General features: G+C 49.9%; 7 protein-coding genes across 7 annotated transcripts; 3 read left to right on the forward strand and 4 right to left on the reverse strand.

Annotated features, from left to right (window-relative positions):
• Nucleotides 1–269: 269 nt before the first annotated feature.
• On the forward strand, nucleotides 270–1,972 carry F5J12DRAFT_905340 (phosphatase 2C-like domain-containing protein; the record flags this gene model as incomplete). Its single annotated transcript, XM_051748646.1, has 10 exons — nucleotides 270–372; nucleotides 438–507; nucleotides 566–718; nucleotides 778–1,001; nucleotides 1,053–1,188; nucleotides 1,238–1,384; nucleotides 1,434–1,463; nucleotides 1,513–1,583; nucleotides 1,645–1,893; nucleotides 1,944–1,972. 10 exons carry the CDS (start codon nucleotides 270–272, stop codon nucleotides 1,970–1,972), a joined length of 1,212 nt encoding a protein of 403 aa, XP_051600583.1.
• F5J12DRAFT_71142 (gamma-glutamyltranspeptidase) lies at nucleotides 1,921–5,110 on the reverse strand. Its single transcript, XM_051740704.1, has 17 exons — nucleotides 4,743–5,110; nucleotides 4,475–4,690; nucleotides 4,354–4,420; nucleotides 3,996–4,306; nucleotides 3,914–3,930; nucleotides 3,561–3,857; nucleotides 3,491–3,509; nucleotides 3,314–3,437; nucleotides 3,248–3,261; nucleotides 3,125–3,189; nucleotides 2,966–3,068; nucleotides 2,870–2,920; nucleotides 2,802–2,816; nucleotides 2,666–2,748; nucleotides 2,518–2,613; nucleotides 2,282–2,471; nucleotides 1,921–2,220 (listed from the first exon to the last, which is right to left on the reverse strand). Exons 2-17 carry the CDS (start codon nucleotides 4,641–4,643, stop codon nucleotides 2,066–2,068), a joined length of 1,776 nt encoding a protein of 591 aa, XP_051600584.1. The 5' UTR covers nucleotides 4,644–4,690; nucleotides 4,743–5,110; the 3' UTR covers nucleotides 1,921–2,065.
• F5J12DRAFT_70974 (prefoldin subunit 6) lies at nucleotides 4,743–5,556 on the forward strand. Its single transcript, XM_051740619.1, has 4 exons — nucleotides 4,743–5,098; nucleotides 5,186–5,310; nucleotides 5,363–5,423; nucleotides 5,479–5,556. Exons 1-4 carry the CDS (start codon nucleotides 4,976–4,978, stop codon nucleotides 5,533–5,535), a joined length of 366 nt encoding a protein of 121 aa, XP_051600585.1. The 5' UTR covers nucleotides 4,743–4,975; the 3' UTR covers nucleotides 5,536–5,556.
• A 20-nt stretch (nucleotides 5,557–5,576) lies between these two features.
• On the reverse strand, nucleotides 5,577–9,030 carry F5J12DRAFT_892271 (RNA dependent RNA polymerase-domain-containing protein; the record flags this gene model as incomplete). Its single annotated transcript, XM_051747562.1, has 11 exons — nucleotides 5,577–6,288; nucleotides 6,343–6,652; nucleotides 6,718–6,814; nucleotides 6,865–6,906; nucleotides 6,960–7,066; nucleotides 7,120–7,786; nucleotides 7,838–7,965; nucleotides 8,014–8,113; nucleotides 8,172–8,651; nucleotides 8,700–8,945; nucleotides 9,001–9,030. The coding sequence occupies 11 exons, from the start codon at nucleotides 9,028–9,030 to the stop codon at nucleotides 5,577–5,579; spliced, it is 2,919 nt and encodes a 972-aa protein (XP_051600586.1).
• A 270-nt stretch (nucleotides 9,031–9,300) lies between these two features.
• Nucleotides 9,301–12,962, reverse strand: F5J12DRAFT_827827 (uncharacterized protein). Its single transcript, XM_051745577.1, has 15 exons — nucleotides 12,717–12,962; nucleotides 12,645–12,652; nucleotides 12,451–12,587; nucleotides 11,651–12,398; nucleotides 11,465–11,591; nucleotides 11,351–11,402; nucleotides 11,170–11,303; nucleotides 11,017–11,121; nucleotides 10,891–10,962; nucleotides 10,709–10,838; nucleotides 10,371–10,651; nucleotides 10,114–10,320; nucleotides 9,998–10,064; nucleotides 9,877–9,944; nucleotides 9,301–9,831 (listed from the first exon to the last, which is right to left on the reverse strand). Exons 1-15 carry the CDS (start codon nucleotides 12,829–12,831, stop codon nucleotides 9,437–9,439), a joined length of 2,646 nt encoding a protein of 881 aa, XP_051600587.1. The 5' UTR covers nucleotides 12,832–12,962; the 3' UTR covers nucleotides 9,301–9,436.
• A 153-nt stretch (nucleotides 12,963–13,115) lies between these two features.
• Nucleotides 13,116–13,655, forward strand: F5J12DRAFT_720166 (TB2/DP1, HVA22 family-domain-containing protein; the record flags this gene model as incomplete). The annotated part of the gene is made up of 3 exons (XM_051741221.1): nucleotides 13,116–13,270; nucleotides 13,326–13,389; nucleotides 13,440–13,655. Coding segments are annotated over 3 exons (435 nt in total), but the record flags the coding sequence as incomplete, so codon positions are not given.
• Nucleotides 13,656–13,720: 65 nt separating this feature from the next.
• F5J12DRAFT_71313 (exocyst complex component Sec3-domain-containing protein) lies at nucleotides 13,721–18,231 on the reverse strand. Its single transcript, XM_051740810.1, has 17 exons — nucleotides 18,041–18,231; nucleotides 17,804–17,965; nucleotides 17,632–17,744; nucleotides 17,398–17,563; nucleotides 16,451–17,337; nucleotides 16,273–16,398; nucleotides 16,125–16,226; nucleotides 15,942–16,074; nucleotides 15,790–15,890; nucleotides 15,571–15,735; nucleotides 15,415–15,520; nucleotides 15,233–15,363; nucleotides 14,917–15,185; nucleotides 14,740–14,869; nucleotides 14,425–14,689; nucleotides 14,220–14,365; nucleotides 13,721–14,166 (listed from the first exon to the last, which is right to left on the reverse strand). Exons 1-17 carry the CDS (start codon nucleotides 18,042–18,044, stop codon nucleotides 13,786–13,788), a joined length of 3,387 nt encoding a protein of 1,128 aa, XP_051600589.1. The 5' UTR covers nucleotides 18,045–18,231; the 3' UTR covers nucleotides 13,721–13,785.
• Between the last annotated feature and the right edge of the window lie 150 nt (nucleotides 18,232–18,381).

Raw genomic sequence — 18,381 nt, forward strand, 5'->3', positions numbered from 1 at the left:
AGACATCTGTGCCCTGGCAGGGGCTGGATTAAATGGTTGCGATAGATGGGCCGTTCCGGTTATGGACCACACATATCCTTCTATATTGCGGATGCAACGCGGAAATGCTGCGTGCTGATGGTACCTATTAATAGATGCCGGCCTGTGCACATGGCAGCTCACAGCAAGTGGGCCGCTGACAGTAAGGAGTAGATTGGCACAGATACTTGGTATGTGCAGTGTAGTTGTGTCCAAGTCACTCCCATAGGCAATGCTTCCCATCGCAGCTAATGTCTTTTGTCTTGCACTACTCCAAGTCTTGGAGATGGTTCCTCCCCTCAAGGCCTCGTCACGGTCGACTTTATCATGATTATGTCCGGTTCTCTACACAGGGTACTACAATCCATATTCTTTCCGGATCGTATCGTGTCTCATCCGTAATTCTCTCTCTCCATCAGGTGGAGTCGGTCGCATCCCCTTGCACTCTCCCAATATCACAGGCGTAGCATCTTCTCGCGGCAACAGAAGGCAGGTGTTGCAGCTTGCAGTTGGTTTCCATGGTCGTTTGACGCGTTCCTCCATCTAGTCACCAGGCGGACTATCATGCCTTGGCTGCCCTTTGTTTGGATGTCGACGGACTTCGTTCGAGTATACAGAAGACTCTGAATTTCGACTGGGTACCCGAGAATCCCAAAGATCGCGTGGCCCGTCAAGTGGTGTTCGTTGGTCTTTATGATGGGTCAGTTCCATAGTCTGCTAGCTTTACGCCAATGGCTTAGTGTTTGTCCCCGTCGACAGACATGGTGGTTCAACGGTATCCCAGTTTCTGCGCCAGGAACTACACGGCCTCTTTGAGTCTGTCGACAAATCCCACATCCCTGAACTGTTCCTGTGGATCAAGCATCAAGGCGGTTACTTTAAGAGGTTCACTGGTGGCGTTCTCGCTCCCTGGATACACCATGCCGGGGACTCTCCACCGTTGGATCTGGAGGCTCGTGCCACACAAGCCTTCTTCGAAGTCGGTAAGGCCCAATCCGATCTTGTGTCTCTTGGTATGCCTGACCATGCTCCAGACAAACTTCTGTCCATCGAAAGTCAGGCCAAAGTATGTGGTGCCACGGCATCTGTTGCCATCCTTCATTCTATAGACAATCCTGCACGTCCTTTTTTCTCCTCCCGCAAGCTCGCCCTTACCGTGGCGCACTGTGGGTGAGGCAGCTTTCGGCCTCTAACATCTAGCAACTCACACTGTACAAAGTGATGCCCGTGTTTTGCTGTGTTCAACAGACGGAGGTTTCGTTTATCCAATGACGGAAGATCATCATCCCGATACCCCAGTCGAGGCTACACGCCTCCGACGTGTGATGGGCTCAGCACTCATCACTGACTCGTTCGGGGAGTCTCGGTAATTCCCAGGTCATCACCTCTTCCGACAAATACTTACACGAAGTCAGTTGGATGGGTGCCCTCGCTAATACAAGAGCGTAAGTAAAATTTATCGAGTGGGATCCTCGCTTGCAGACATTTTTCCAGGATTGGTGATCTCAGATACAAACCGTACGGTGTAACCCCCGAACCTGAAGTGCGTGCCAAACTTCTAGAAGGTATTGATACCAGGAGCATTCGCTATTATAAGTCCTGCCCATTGACCATGTAACATTCCAGGCAAGGATTGGGCGTACATGGTTATGGTTTCAGACGGCATATCATCCATCCTCTCAGACGATGAGATTGTCGACCTAGCTCGAGAAGCGCCGACGCCAAAGGCAGCTGCGGACCGAATACTTGCGTTTTCTCAGGAATTGGGAGGTGAAGATAATGCCACCGCTATCGTCGTTCCTCTCGTAGGGTGGGGTGAGATCCGCGGACCTGACAGAACTCTGGCATTGCGGGAGTTCCGTCGGCAGCAATCAGGTTAGTGCTCACTATCCTAATTGAGATGTCGTTTCAAGCTCTTTTTATAGTCGGAAGCGAACGACAAAGGAGGATGTAGGCATATACATCCTGCCACCTCCTGCCACCTTTGCTTGTCGTATCCGTTTTCTACTCTACATCGTACTAATCCCTCAAGGACGTTCGTTGCCACTTATATTTGGGGGACTGCGTGGCCATCCGCTCGAGGGTCAGATCCTGCTGCCCAGACAAATTTCCCAGACTTATCCACAAGTTTCTGGATAATTTGACCGCGGCCCATCATCCCTCTACTAAAGCCGCTTGCAACCCTAGCATCATGGCCCATCTCTGGTAGGGTAGAGAGATTATGTAATGAGCAGCGCCCAACATACCCGAATGGGTAGCTCACCTCTGAGTTTATTGATTGTGGCAGGTGCAAAGGTCTCTTCAAAGTAGATCTCACCGTTGACTACTGAAAACTCGTCCCGACCGCCTGCCTCTGGTGTACCTGGGGAAATGCAAAAGCGAGGCGCATCAAGAGCAGCCTGCGTCGTGAAACCACGGAGTATATTCAACAGAACTTGGATATGCCCTTGGGGCTAAGGGGAATGAGACTTCACAATCGTGCTAATTTGTATGCATTACCTGCATGAAACCTCCCATCACGCCATATGACAGGAAAAGTTCGTCGCCCTTGAGGGCCATGGCAGGGATAATCGTGTGGTAGGGGCGTTTGCCACCCTAAACTCCGTTTCAGAAGCGTGTAACTCTGCTGAGGAGTATCTAGTCTCACTTGCACGCAGTTCGGATGTCCCTCTTTCAGAACGAAACCCGCGCCTCGGTTTTGGAGTGTGAAACCACAATCCTTAGGCACGGCTGAACAAGTGTGAACCAATGATGTAGTATGAAATGCCCGGCGTCTTTCGTACCACCTGTCCCAAAACCTTGGTGACCAAGGTCAGAACGCTGTTTAATACAAATAGATATCACAGCGAACCTGCATAGTTGCTCTGAATGAAACTGCATGCATTCCCCCACTGGTCCGCGACTACGAGCGTGTCAAGGCAAGATACACACCAATGGAGAGTCGTACCAGTGAAGTATACAGTGTCCGAAGAGTTTACGGGATTTCCATTGATAACGTTAGGATTCGCTCTGGTTGGGTTGAACAAACGCGCTCGGCCGGCAAGGTAATCCTGTTCTCAACTTGCATCAGTATATTATTGGTGTGTAGGAAGTCGAAAAAAAAAACCTCGCTTAGCAACTTGTCGACCGGGATATGATGGAACTCCGGATCCGTAACATAATACTGGCTGTCTGGACGAAAGGAGCCTGATTAGCACCACCACGGAGACAATTTACTGCACAGAGCTACCAGCGAATGCAAACCTGCTCAGGGCATGAGTAAAAGGATTTTAGATAAGCAAGGCCAGATACTCGCCGCAATGCCTCGATGAGGGTGTGGAGGTACTCAGGAGAATTGTGTTCCATTTCTATCAAGGGCTTCACTTTTTCTTGTTCCTGAATCTGTTCCAAGATTCCAAGAGCGACGAGAGCAGTAATTCCTGCAAGGGTATTCAGTATATGACCCTGCAATGACGGGGCGATGAAAAGTCACCCTGGCCGTTCGGGGGACACTATCATGGGTTCAGGTAGGCAAAGTCCAACGTCGGCTGATCTTATCTTACTTCGTAAACTGTGACTTCATTGCCGTAGGTATGTTTAATCGGTTCGACAAACGTGGTTTCATGAGTCGCTAAGTCCTCCATTTCCATGACCCCGCCCTTGCTTTGGATCAGCTCAACAATTGCTTTGGCAACCTCACCCTTGTAAAAGCCATCTTTCCCTCGCTCAGCAACAGCACGGAAGGTGTGGGCTAAATTGGGAAATTTCATTATCTGTCCGGGCAGTGGAGCTACCCCGTCTAACAGCATTTCCTCCGCGTTTGGAGATGCATCCCTGATGAGTTGTTCCGAACGCTGCCACTATGCAGGCCATCATCAGCACAGGCGAGTAGCCAGAGTGAAACTCTTGCTTATACCGAAAAGCTGTGGACTTCTGAAACTGGGACTCTGTGATGCAATGTCCACACATAGTTCTTCTAGGTGGAAGATCAAACGTACCCCTCTTCTGCAAGCCGTATGGCCGGTGCGAGTACCTCTGCCACGGATAACTTGTGACTTCCAAAAGCGTGAACGGTATCAACCCAAGCAGCGGCAGCACCTCCGACGCCCAATCAGCGAGAACGGAAGGTGCGTTAGATCCGAGCCTACCAGGGACAGTGACAGAGTTGAGGTCAGTAAGCGGAATCTGGCTGCCACTGATCCCACGTTGGCGCAGGAGGTTCAAAGTCAACTTTGCGGGTGCACGACCAGACCCATTCAAACCCCTCACAGTCTTGGTTTCAGCATTGTAAAATAGACAGAATGCGTCACTTGACAGTAATCAGTGTCACTGCCATGATATAAAAAAGTCACCGACCCCCCAATACCACAGGAAGTCGGCTCAGCGACATTCAGTGCTGCAGCTGTGGCCACAGCTGCATCCGCTGCATTGCCCGATACATCAGACTCGGGCCAAGACTGAAGGTATTAGAATTGACCTGCGTTTCCACCCCTGCGAAGGATTTCCAGGCCAGCTTCCGCTGCCAGGGGCTGAGAACATGCAACGATCCCTTTCGTACTATATATTTGAGGGCGACGACTGGGGAATCGTTGGAACACAAGGTCGGGCTGATTAATCTTCTCCCAATCCAATGTAACTGTGGGCATCGTCGGTGCGACCAACGGAAACGAGGACAAGATGGTGTGAGATTAGTCTGGATACCAGACTAGCATGAGATATGTGTTACGAGTTGTGAAAGAGCTTACCAAGTGGGCAACTTCTTGCATCGACAGATGGCAAGGTGCTAATCCCAATCTCAGCAGATCGTCATTCACAGCGATTACTGTAACCGGAACTCGTGACTTGGAACCGTGCGCCGAACGATCAACATATGGTGTCCCGGACGCACAGTCAGAGTAGAGAAACTTGATTAAACTTGCCGTGATCCACAGAAATTGCAAGTTAGACTCCAGCATCGATCATCCATCCCGTTCGTACTATGGAGTCGACACTTCAAGAAATATCTGCAGAGTACCAGAAGCTGCAAACGGATTTGACGATCCTAGTCGATAAACGAACTCGACTAGAAGCCCAGCTTTCTGAAAACGAGATGGTCAAAAAGGTGAACACCTCCACACTTCTTTCGATAAATCAGTCCACATGTAACGCTACTGTCGCGTCAGTGCTCCTGCTGAATTCTTACTAACAGGAGTTCGCCAACCTCACTGCAAACAACACCATCTACAAATTCATTGGGCCTGTCCTTGTTCCCCAAGACCAGGCCGAAGCTAAGAGCAATGTAGAAACACGATTGGAGTTCATTCGTGGAGAAATGTAAGCTCAATTCACTCCTCTTGTTCACAAGCTCCGTAAACACTGCGTGCAGAAAACGAGTCGAGTCTCAAATAAAAGAGACAGAACAGCAAACAGAAAAGAAACGAGCCGAGGCACGTCATACACGACTGTAGTAGCGACAACTGACTGACGCATTCAATATATTAGCTGGTTGTTATCCAAACGAACATACGGCAGTCTCAATTGAAGAATCCACCAGCCTAGTTATGGTGTAGACAAGTTGCTATCAACACGAAGTGTTTTCTTTAACGAAAGAGCGATTTTTTGATGGTGAACTTATCGTAAAACACGTGCGATACTGCTTTTGATGGACCCCGACTCCGAGCCTTGATGTACCCCATATCCCTCATTGCAACACAGAACGGGAACTTTCCCTCTGGATCAATCTTGTATGCGTATGATGCTTTCAGGTGAGCCAATTCGTACTCAGAGAAGCACAGGCACTCTGGAGTGGGGTTCCTGGCAAACTGCCGTGTGAGACCGCGAAGAATATCCTGACGGCGCTCAATCTTGTGCATCGTGAAGCCTCCTGAGCGGACTTTGACCTTGTACTCTGGAAAGATCTCCTCCACGTGGGCTTGGATGCGAGAAAGTTCTAAGTCCATTCGAGCTGCATGATCTTGATCCAATAACCGCATTCTGGCTACCCTTTCTTTAGCATCGTCCCAAGGTTTCAAAAGTGCGGTATCCTTGAAAGTTGCTTCAGGGACCACCGATTGCACTTTTGACAACTTGATATTGCCATAGCACCTGGCCTCTCTTGTGATAGCATCCATGATGAATTCTGGGAGTGTATGAGGACGACTGACATTGAGCTCATTCTGCTCGTGCAGAGTGGCCTCTTCATCTGTCTCCTTCCATGAAGGAGCACGTTTCTGGTATTTGTGCATATCCCTTTGCAGGACTTCAGGTAGCACTGTTAAGCCAGACTTTGTGGAGTCAAGAACATGGCAAAACCTGCACAGGCATGAACTTGTGTTGACATGGTGAGTGATAGAACAGCCAACTCACATGTATGCAAGACGGATAGTCTCCTTATGGTTGTAGCCTAGTGTGTAGATAGCCACATCATGGAAGTTGGAATACTTTCCAACTAGTGTATTTGATTGCAAACCACCAAGAAGGAAAGACTGGATCCTTGCTCCTGTCATAGAGGGATGGAATTCATGCTCCTTGATCAAATCAGACACAGAACAACCATCCTTGTTGAAGTTGCTGAGTAGGTCTCCTGGTGGAAAAGAGTGATGAAGAGATGCATTCTTGAAAGAAGCAACAATGGTGGGTTGCCATATTGCAATAGCCTTGTCACCATCATAGTCACCTGATAATACACAATGAGCAGGTCACTTGGTTTACCCATACATTTCAATCACTTCCATGACTTACCACCAGCAAGGATATCTGCAAAGCGACGAGATCCTTGAACAGGACAAACAATGACATCGACATAATTGCTCAATTCTGGTTTGACTACTGCTGTGACCTGCCAGAAATCAGAAATCTGCAGCCTCTTGCAGTGTTCTTCTGATTAACCTTTCGTACATCTGTTGGCAATTTGCAAGGATAACGTGCAAGCTTCACACACATGTTACCAGGAATGCATAATGGCATAACCAAAAAAGGCATACCAAAACATCTCCCACAACAAAGTGGGAGACAGTGCCATCTGGTTGGAGAAACTTGGCATCCCTTGTGAGAATTTGAACTTCATCAGGGGCTAGGATCCCACAGGGGTCTGTGGCAAAACTCATTCAGGGCAGGATCCCAAGACAAAATGGAGTCATGTACCTGGTACCATCCAGGCTGTGCATGACATGCTCACTTCCAACCTGGGGTGCTTGACATAAGTTTTCACAGAACTCCTGGCAAAATTCTTGATCTTGTCAGCAAGATAAGGACAATCTTGTGGTATGAACCCAGCATCAAGCATGACCAGAATGGTTTCAGCTATGGATGAGGGACATCCACTTAGCTCATCTGCCCACCATGCAGCTGATTGTGGAGAATACCCAAAGCTTTCAAGGTCATCCTCATCCTCCTCATCCTCCTCATCACCTTTCTCAGACAAACCCCTCATCCTTGCCTCACCTGCTGCCTCACGAGCCTTCCTTGCACCAATTACCCCTCCTGCCTGTGCCACATGACACCAAAGTTCAAACATTGCAGATGGACCATCCCATGCAAGAAGTTTGTCCACAATGTCATCCAAGTTCTGCCTGGTTAGGTCAAGGAAGACACCATAAGGGACTCCATTCTCAGCCAAATTGACAATAATCTCAGCAGATAAGCAGGAAGGGCAGCACAAGTGGGATGATCTTAGGACATCAATAGTGACCTGTGCCTTTGGCAGTGGAATGCCAACAGGATATTTTATCTTGATCTGTGATGGCCGAAGCCAGACACAGGGTGGCTCAGAATTATTGGTAAATGAGTCAGGGTGGACAATCAAGAGTCCCTGATGATGCATTGGTAGGATGGTCGTCAACAAGGCTTTCCTATTTCATACCTTTGCACCTGCTATCCTGCACTGTATTGCAGTGGGGCAAGTATCCCAATTAAAAATGGCACACATTTTCTTCATAGCTGCCAAGTTGATGAAACCACAACCATCAGTCATGACCGAGTCACCAGCAACTGTGGAATAGTGAATAATACCCTGCACCAGTGACCAACCCACCTTACCTATGTCGTCAGCGGGTAAAATGTCATTTGGGTTCAGGTCAATTCCAGGGACGGAGTTTGACAACCCAAGAGCAAAACGAGATGCCCATTTAGCCATTGACTTGACGGGTGAAATTTAGTGAACCAAACAATCTATGCAGAATTTCCACACGACTCACCTGTGAGCTATTGACTTCGATGGGGTTATGCCAATTCAAGAAATTCATGAATGATGGGGGAGGGGGACATGCATGCAGAGGCAGGCAAGGTAATGATTCAAGGAGTTCATTGGTTGCGCCAAGGAAGACGCTACTATCCTTCGCATAAAACGCACGATAGACGATGCCGCATAGCAAGAAGCGTTGAGAAAAAAAAGCGATTAGTGCGGGGCGCGCCTTGTTCATCACCTTGCGTGCTACACGGACCCGGATGATTGCATAAGAGCCAAACTGGCGGGAGAGACGCGTTGAGCAGCCGAGTTCAGGTCTGTTGAGGACAATCTTGTAGTTGCTGGACTCCGAGCCTTTCAATACATAGTTGTACAGCTTCAGCGATGCAGAGAAGTGAACTCTGCCGCCATACCATCCATCCGGATGTCTGTGAAACCGCTCCTGCGAGTTTGCACGTTCGTACTCGTGGTCGAGTTCTTTCCAAGGTGACTAAATATGTTGATAAGTCATTGCATTGAAGTATGAAGAGTTATGTACCGTCGCTTCCCTCTCCCTGCTAAAAAAAACCTCTGATACTTCAACATTTTCACCGCTGCTTCCACCGTAAAGATTGTCTACCAGCGGGGCTGCAAGCTGATTGGGACCCTTGAGTCTGTCTAGCTCAGGGATGGCAACATCTTCATATGACATATGCCCCATCGTGACCAATCGCGCTATCTGCCATTGAACACCGTAGCGAATCCCTTTCGCGTCGAAGTACTTTTGCAGGCGGCCATGGTGAGCCTAAAAAGATCGTCAATGGAAACCACGCTATAACTTAAGCGTGATAGCTACGAACGATTACGAAAACGGAATTGTCACCCGTCATTGTTATTGTGCCCCTCTGAGAAATTGGAGCCGTCAGGGTAGGATTGATCCTTGAGCTCGAGTGGTTAGAACCCGTGCTCCAAAAAATCAGGAAGCCGCTCGTACTGCCGAATACAAACCTGGAAATAAGAAAACTCTTTGATGTATTTTGTCTTGATTTAACGATTTAGTTTGCGAGCGGTTAGATTTTGAGAGCGAACGAATCGAACCAAAGCTCCTGATTATCTGCTTACCTCACGTGGGTTCAACTACTTGCAGTAACACAGTACTCCCCATCACATCATTCGCTGATGCACACGCACGGCCGAAACAAGCTCGGGAACGTTGGGTGGTATGATACAACATGACAATTGGTATAACTCATACAGTTGGATTACAACAAGGTTCACACTACATACGTCAGACATTCACCATATCTGGGGCGCACGGTAATCCGGAGGTAGCAGGAAAGCATCCATTCCTTGTTGCGAGAATGTGTTTCCGCCCAGACTGTGGTCAGTGATCCAGAAGGGTAACTGTTCGTTCGAAGTCATTTCAAATCCTCGCCAGATGGTATCAGCGTCCGCTCCAGACTGGGGTACCATGCCCATCTGCGTCCGGTGCACCGCTTCAGGACTGGAGAACGAGGGGTCGTACGTAGGAGAGAATGTATCGTGCATGCCTGAATGCTGCTCGACAGCCATAGGAATCGTGCGCGGCACCTCCCGGGAAATATTCGGGGATCGAGAGGTGGACGGAGCCTTGCGCTTCTTGGCTCTCTTGAGCATGAGCTGGAGAGTAATGGCATATCGTTTTCCAGGGACTTGGAGAGTGTAAGAAACACAACCTAACATCGGCTTCAACTTACTGTGGGACATCATATCGACCAGTCGCTCAACTTGCATTCTTATTTCCTGTGTATCGCAATCGTTCGGGCTAGTCCCTTGCAGTCAAACTTAGTGTACCGTTGGGCAAGCATGAAAACTCACAAGAGACGAGCCAACCTCAGAAGGAAAGACGCTGCGAATGTGGCAGTTGCATGAGTGTAGTGGACGGCTTCCGTATTGTTTGTCAGCTGCTAGACGGTCGTTGAAGGACTACTAACCGTATTTCATTCCTTCGCTGTAGGACGGTGAATTAACCGTAATATCAAGGCCTTGACGAGCGACCTTTATCGAACGGATGGCGAGTTCCCTCTGCGCCTTCGGCATTTTTTGCACATCATCTGGACTGTTGATACCGCGGAGAGCTGTTGCATTATGGAATAGCTGTGCGTGTAGTTGTTGGATCTGCAGGCTTTGCCGGTAGAAAGCTGCAATTTTTTTTTTAGCAACGATTGATATCGCTTTAGCATATACACACCCGCGTCTTCATACTTCTGAGAAAAGGCTTCATCCCAAGTGTTGTACCAATTGCGAAAATCTGTGTCTGCTTGATCAATGACAGCAAAGGTGACCTCGTCAACAGGGCGATCAAATGGTGAAAGCTTGTTATGGACTCTCTCGCGTATTGCCATGAGTTCAACAGTTGACACGAGACGCATGTCGTCTTCGATGGCAAGAGGGTGTTGCAACAATAAGCGGCCTTGGCAGATGCTCTCGTCCTCTGTCAAGATTGCAGGCCGACCAGTGCCATAGGATAACCTTATAAAAAAAGAGATCAGCAAACGCGGACCGCAGGAGAACTGGACAACTCCATACTGGTGCTCAAAAAGATACAAGCAGAACCAGGTTCGCGACGCAATCACAAGCTCACGATCGTCATTCGGGTCATAGTTGGAGCTTCTGTTTTGCATCCGTCTGAGCAGTCTGGGCCACGCCTTATGTAATGCTGAGAAGATATGTAAGAGCTATAGTAGCATAGCAGCAGCACCGTAACTCACAGAGTTCCATCGCCATACGGACGGCATGACCACCACTAAGCCAACCATTGTCAGACCAACCTGAGACAAGAACTTCGAAAGGTGAAAAGCCGTCCCACTAAAGGAAATTTAAACAGGAAGACTCACTCATAGCTTGAACAGCCTCTACACGCGTAACAGGTGCGAAAAGTGTAGCTCTTGATATGTTTTGCACTGCTTCCAAGCAACGGGTGTACGTTTCGCTCGCTTTACCTGGTAAGGTGTCGGTGTGTTGCGAAGATGCATGCAGTCTACACTGACCTCCACCGTCACGAACACGAGCAGCAACCATGCATATAGCATCCACTGCAAACGGCGAACGCTCGTGCAGAGCGTCGAAGGAATCGACGTGAGAGTCAAACACAGGAAGGAATGTGGAGCACCCCGCATAAAAGCTATTGGAGGTCAAGAGTCGAACAAGGGGTAAAAGGAACAAGCGCACATCCGAAATAGCTCGCGAGCCTCTTCTTCTGAAACCAGGTTTTGCGTGACAACTGGGGATGCACGCAACCGTTCATTTTCTTTCGATATATCACTCAGAGGTAAATATACTTACCATCAGGGAACACTGGACTGCGAGCTGCCTTGTGGCGAATCTTTCTCCTCTTACTTGGCCGGGTCTGTCGTTCTGGAGATGGCGTTCTTGCTCTACTCTGGGGTTCACTGCTTGCTTCACCATTTTCCTAGGGTGTATGCCAGATACAGAGGTTACCACGGAAGGACGATTTCGCATCGCACACACCTTGGTAGCTCTCTCGACAGCAACATCAGCCAATCCTCGTAAGACTTCCCACGGAGCCACTAAGCCGGACGCGGGCAGTTCCCCATTGTCCTCGTCGTCGACATCTGAGGAGTCAGCACTGGTAACATTCGAAGATGATGGTAATGCACGCCTCGATCCTGACGGTGTCGGCGCTCTGTAATTCCTGCTTGCATGAAAGCGTTGGGCTGTATCAGCAGGATAACGCGCAGGCATGTGGCCGTGAGTGGCGCCAGTGCCCACTCCGCCGATACTTGAAAAGGGGGGAAGGACTGCACCAGAAGAAGGGACTACGTAGGTGTACTGTTGATTTGAACCATGAGCCGAGTGCACAGGGGGCAATTGAGGTGAGTGGTAATCCCCCACGACCTGTTGTTGGCTTGAAGACACGAGAGAGCTCTGGGAGATTGAAGCTCGTGAATGGCGGGAGGTCAGATTGTGCATTGGAGGGAGAGTGTGATGACTCGACTGGTAGGTGGTTGAAGTGGCTGCGCCAGCTATTGAATGATCGGGAGGGTGTGATCCGTTAGAGCCCGACGGCATCGGGGGAGTACCCATGGATTGGGTTGTGGGTGAGTGGGCATACTGAGGCTGTTGGTAGGTAGACGGGGAGCGATTAGTGTATGAGCCTGGGCCCCTCAAATGAGCCATAATCTCGTGCAGCGAGTTTTGTATTGATGCCTGGGAGGTCTTAATGTCTGCAACGTGAGCCTCGAGGCTGCGAATGCGCCTGGAAGGAGTATATCAGATTGAGATTTCTGAGATGACTTTGGTCGGCTTACTCCAGCCCGGCTTCGCCGGTGAGGGTTGCCTCTCTGGAGGGTTTCTCGAACAAGCATTCTAAACCAGCGTGACGGCAGCGTCGACAGGGTGGATTGTCGGCTCCTTCGCAGCGCATCTTCTGCTTTCGGCATGCGTTCTGTATGGAAAGGAGGATCAGCGGTTGTTCTCGGGGAGGGTAGGGATGAGGAATTACGCATGCGCCTGTTGAAAAAAAGGTGCATCGATGAGCATGATGGCACCAGGGAGAGGAGGAAGGATGGCATACGGGGTACTCTGTTGAGCGTCTTTGCGATAGGCTTGACATCAGGCTTTTGGGGAAGCTTGGAAGGATCGCTGGGGCCATCCTCGACCTTCTTGACTGGGGAGATGTTGGAATCCATGACGAGGACGAAGCTGGGCTCGCCCGGGCTGTGGGTGGACTGGACTCGGTTGGCCACTGCGTCGGTGCGACGGCCGCTTGGAATGAGCCGCACTTCGCAAGCGAGTCGGTAGGCTACAAAAGAGAGAGCAGCGCCTAAACACACCCACTCGTGTATACGACACAAACACCAGTCAATACTGCCTCCTCCCCCCATCATGCTCGCACAGCTGGCATCCCACTTGCTGAGGTGTGTACCGTCTGTCAGCTGCTCGCAAGCGTTCTTTCTCACTGCTGCTGCCCAGCGCGTGGTTTGTCTTCTTGCTACCGTGCTATTCCACCTTCAAGACCCTCTCCCATGCACCTCCGCACGGTGACCAGATCCAAGTATGGTGCATGTATTGGGCAGTTATCGGCGCATTCATCGCAGTCGAAAACATACTCGGGTTTTTCATATCCTGGTATCTATCTGTCAGTGGTCTTCATCACTTCACCCCCTCTCAACGCTTTTCGCAGGCTCCCCTTTTATTGGGAACTCAGGACATTGCTCCTACTCTACTTGTCGCTTCCCCAGATCCAGGTTTGTACCATGGTTCGTGCCCGCCCCTTTTCGCTAACCCCCTCCAAAAGGGTTCGACTTATGTCTACAAAACCTACCTTGAACCGTTCTGCCGAATCAATGAAGCTGAGTTTGATGCTGGGATCGCGTCGGCCACCGGCAGCATCCTAGAATTCTTCCAGTCTCGCCTTGCCAGCGTGACTGACATCTTCAGCTTGTTAAACAAAACACCCGTCACCCTGCCGCCTCAATCTAACAGGGCCTACAATACCAGCGCACTGAACTGAAGCCGTTGTCCATGTTAGAAATACTTACACACTTGTCGATATCCTACCTTGCATGGGGCTCATTAGCGTCTGGCTGATACATTTCCATTAATATTTAGTGGTAAAGGATAGATGGACGGTACTTCATGCATCATGTATGGTGGCGTTTGAATGCAGTATCGACATCACCGGAGCTGTACTCCAGCGACAGCCCACTGTCAGAGTAACATTGCGACAGCTTTGCGTTGAAATTCTCAGTCATCCTCTGCAACTCTTCCTCACAAGCTTTCCACACTCCTACCATCACTGTCCCAGGTGCAATCCCGCTGCTCTCCTCTCTTGTCGTTTTCTCTTCCGCCTCCGTGAAGTGCTTCTCCACTCGACGGAACAGGACATCGATGTGTTTTCGGACGTCTTTCCCATCATATTCCTTGAGAACCCGTTTGAGTGCAGGCTTGTTGTAACTGCTATTCTTTTGAACTTCCGATGGTGCAGTTGTCTTCAACAGGCGCTCCACGCCCTCAAAAAAGTCCTGCGGAAGACCTCAGCGTCCCGGTGCACAAAGGCAGAGTCAACGGAACTCACAATCAGCTTAGCAAAGGGCCGCTTCAACACGATCTTCACGTAGGCGCTCAGATTCTCGTTGTACATAGCCTCTGCCTGCTTCAAGAACCCAGTAACGGAGCCGACCCCCAGTTGAGACATCTCGGCAACGAAGTAATGCATGTTTTCTATAGGAACCACGGTAACTCAAATGGTACGGTGAAAGGGTCCAAGCGGCGACGCTCACCGACTAGCAACACATGGTAATTGAGTTGTCCCTTGTCTTCGCCATCGCCATCCAGCGTAGCCATGTGTTTTAAGCATTCAAACATGCTATGCACGATTTTCTCGTACGCAAGATCGACACTTGTCCGGATTTCAAGTCCGTCCGCACCAACAAGCTGCTGTTCCACACGGTTGACGTACACCGGGAAATACTTGATAAATTGCGCAACACCTTTACGTTTTTTACTCGTCAGTTTCGTTTCTTCCACCATTTTTATTTGCTGATTCTGCAAAGATGTTCGGTCACCCGGTCACTGACGGTATTCAGCACACATACGACATGCCGATCAAAGGTTCCCTTCAAACGAAGATGTTGTTTGTCCAGCATTTGGAGGAAGAACGTGTTATCACCTTCTCCTGCCTCGTCTAAAAAGCGTTCCAAGCAGACGATAACACCTACTACCTGTCTAATCGGGTGTGAGTATTCGCATACAGTCGGTTGCACGGGTCTTACAGAGTATCTTTCGCTATCGCGATCTCGACCCACTGCTTGATTTCCTGTGGGAGGAAACCAAATATAAGATCCATAGCACCCCGGACAAGCTTCGTTGTGGACTGGCTAAGGCCTGCACTTCGCGCCGCCTGGCGCCTAAAGTAGTTTTCCAGACCGGCGTAGTCCGCAAATGTGAGGCCTGCATCATTAATCTGCAAGAAATCTGCGATGAAATCCCCTTCCCGACTGATTAGTGGCGCGATTTCTTCCAGGATAAAACCGAACGCCTGCTACGCGATCAGTACACAGGTTTGAACCTACTAGGAGAAGGACGAACTTCTGATGGTTGATAGTCATCATCACGCCGCTTATCGCGATCACGCTTCTGTAACTCCATTGGTGACCGAATGATGGTACCTGCGCGCCGGATGGCCCCTGCCTTCACAGTATTACCCGCAGCTGCGAAACCTGAGCGAGGAGTCAGGAAAACGCCCAACAGAATTACTTCGGGATGCATACTCTGTTCACTTTCTTCTTCGGAATTTTTTTTAAGCAAACCTGAATAGATTGAGAAAACGGTCCGCATTTGCTTTCCGTGCAAGTCGCTGACGGCGGAAAAATATGCCTGCGAACAATGAGCGGCCTCGTTCAAGGAAAAAATAAAACCATACATACAGCGCACAGCTTCGAGTACGCTACCTCATCCATTTCCTTGAGATACAATACTAGACCAGCATATCGACCAAGGTATGTTTCCATACTTCCATGATCTACTAGAGTGGGTCGTGCACGCGCGTTTTCTCGACTGACGCCATTGTTGCTTTCTAATATGGTCTTGGACTGTGAAAATCATGTCATCGACGTCCGGTAGACTGCCTGGTGAGAACAGCTTACCTTGGCGACCATTATGATAGAAAGGTAATCAAATACGCGCTTGCAGAATTGCGTATTGTATGTTCGATACTCGTCCAACCTCTCCATCGTAGCAGCCATTTCTGTCTACTTGTTAGTGGCACATCGGTGCTTTATCTATGGACAGCCCTCGCCTGTATCTTGACTTGCTTGCAGCGCCTTGTAAAGTTCAGTTGCTGCTTCCTCTAGTCGCTGTACGCCAGCGGGCTTCTCTAGAGATTCCTGGGCTAAGGTGTGCAGAGCTTCATCACTCACTTGCACCGTTTGCTTGGGCGAAGTTAGTCTTGCAATTAGTGAACCTATCGACTATTACCTACCAGTAAGTTTTCGAGTTCGTTCAACAATGCCCTTTGATTTTGCGTATGCACTTGCAGGCCCCGTCGTTGCGACTGGATAAAAGAAATGTCATCTCCGACAGCCTGACACAAATCAGTAATGTGCGGGAGTATTCGAGATCCCGCGTACATTCAAATGGATTTTATATGACGATAACAAGCTGTCAATGGCATCTACCTCTGACAAGGCCTCATCCAAATATTTGATGACAAGGTTGACCCGGTCGTCCGATTCCAAGAACGAATGGATATTTGCCTTCAAGACGCACGTGAGCGAGTGAGGGAATAAACCTGATTTAAAAAAGGACCTTTTCCAATGCCGTCAACTCGTCCAGCAAGCGGGCTTCCACTAAATCCGCAGCCCCTCTTGTCGACTTGCGATCAAACATATCGTCGCTGGCCCAATCATAACCTTCTAGCATTTCTTCCACGCTAAGCATCGCTGCCTGACTAGTTTCTTGACCGCCTTCAATGTCTTCCTCTTCTCCGAGGCCACCAGCCACGAGCCTACCGATCGCAGCTTGGTTTGCAGGGTCAAAGAAGGAAACCCTATTGCTATGCTCTCTCCTTGCAAGCGGTGTCCCAGGGGGTTTCAGAGCCTCTGTACGGTTCGTACTCGGAGTCAGACCAGGTGAATCGACGCGAGTTGGTGGCAGCGCTGCCGTTGGAGGATATGCTGACAATGGACTATGGCCTTGAGACGGATCCAAGGATGGTTTGGCGCTGGAAACGCTTTCATGGGATTGTCTGGAAGGCGGATTGCTCATCTGCTGGCGCGAAGGCACAAGACTGGATGGATGGGATGCCGCTATAGCGGGTGCGGACACAGGCGGTGTTGTGTTGGACGGCCGACGTGTGACTCTAGGCCTCAATGGACTAGGGAGGGCTGTTTGTGGTTGCTGATGCTGCTGGACAGTGGTAGGTGATGGAGACCGGTAATTTGCAGTGACTTGAGTAGCTGTTACATGCGATGGGGGGCCAGGTAACGAGTCTGCCGGTGAGGCGGAACGAGAGGGAGGATTTATGAGGTAAGAACGGGCGGGTGATTGTGAAAATGGAGTCTGAGCGCGTTCATGGCTGACCTGAGGGATGGATGTAGTGGGAACAGGCGTCTGTTTTCCGGTAGTGGGTGCATCCGAAGTTGGGCGACTCTGCACTGAAACATCCGAGCCTCGCTGGTGTGTCCCGTGGTTTGCTATGATAATGACCAGGGGCGTGAGCAGATCGGTTAATGAAGTAATAGAAGACGGCTCACAGGGGAGAGTAGGTACTGTCGGATCGTTGACGCCGTGGAGCTGGAGGTGGCTGCCTATCAGGGACCGGAATAGATCGATAAGTGCGTGGATAAACGCAGACTGATCGACGGGGTTCTCCGTCTGCCACTTGTAAGTTCTACCAAGAGTGATGCTGAAGAATATGGGCTGGCAAAACGAGGGCATCAGATAACCGCGGATAGGATCGTTAGTTGTGGACGAATGGTTTCACCGACATTGAAGACTTCGATGCCTCGCAGTTCGGCGAGCTTCCATGTCTTTCCGACAGAGAACGAGCCGTTCGTGTTCAGCTTAGATTTGTGAATGAAACCGGTGCTATCGCTGGCCCCTTGGGGCGTAGGCGTATCAACAACGGTCAGCGTACGGCGTTGCTCGAGCGGGACGCACTAGACAGCAAGATGTATCGCGGCTTCTTCCCCTGACCCTCACCTGCGTCCTCCCAGATCTTGACATGGGCAACATAGGATTCCTGGATTGCAGCACCCGCATTGCGCTTGTCAAACACGGAGGTTATGATGCGCTGGCGGGTATGGTCGTTGTCTGCCATGACTTGTAATACGTCCCATGGGCGGGCGCGTATGTAAATATACAATACATAGCCCCACACATTTAAAAAGGGCTCACCCATAAGCTCTGCAACTACTAACTGCCACCGACAGGCGAATGTCGCCGTCGATCTAAGTTCTAAGCACACACGGCGCTGTCCTCGACTCTAAGATCCAAATCGTGTCTTGCTGTGCACATAATACACTCCGAAGATAATCCATCCTTGTGGTCGGTCCACCACCGCCACGGCAGCGAGACAATAAAACCGCCCGTACCGCTTGATTTTGCACCTGAGGACAAAGGTCCTTGCTATTCCTTAGGCGAGCCATTTCGCGTCCTCTGCTCCGCACCTTGAGTTCGTACTGATACCCACCTTCTTTCTACCATGCCACCGTCTACAGCAGGTTTGTCGACCACTT

The sequence above is a fragment of the Pisolithus orientalis genome (genome assembly GCF_024613125.1).
Source record: "Pisolithus orientalis strain OTSU chromosome Unknown F5J12scaffold_12, whole genome shotgun sequence".
Lineage (NCBI taxonomy): Eukaryota > Fungi > Basidiomycota > Agaricomycetes > Boletales > Pisolithaceae > Pisolithus > Pisolithus orientalis.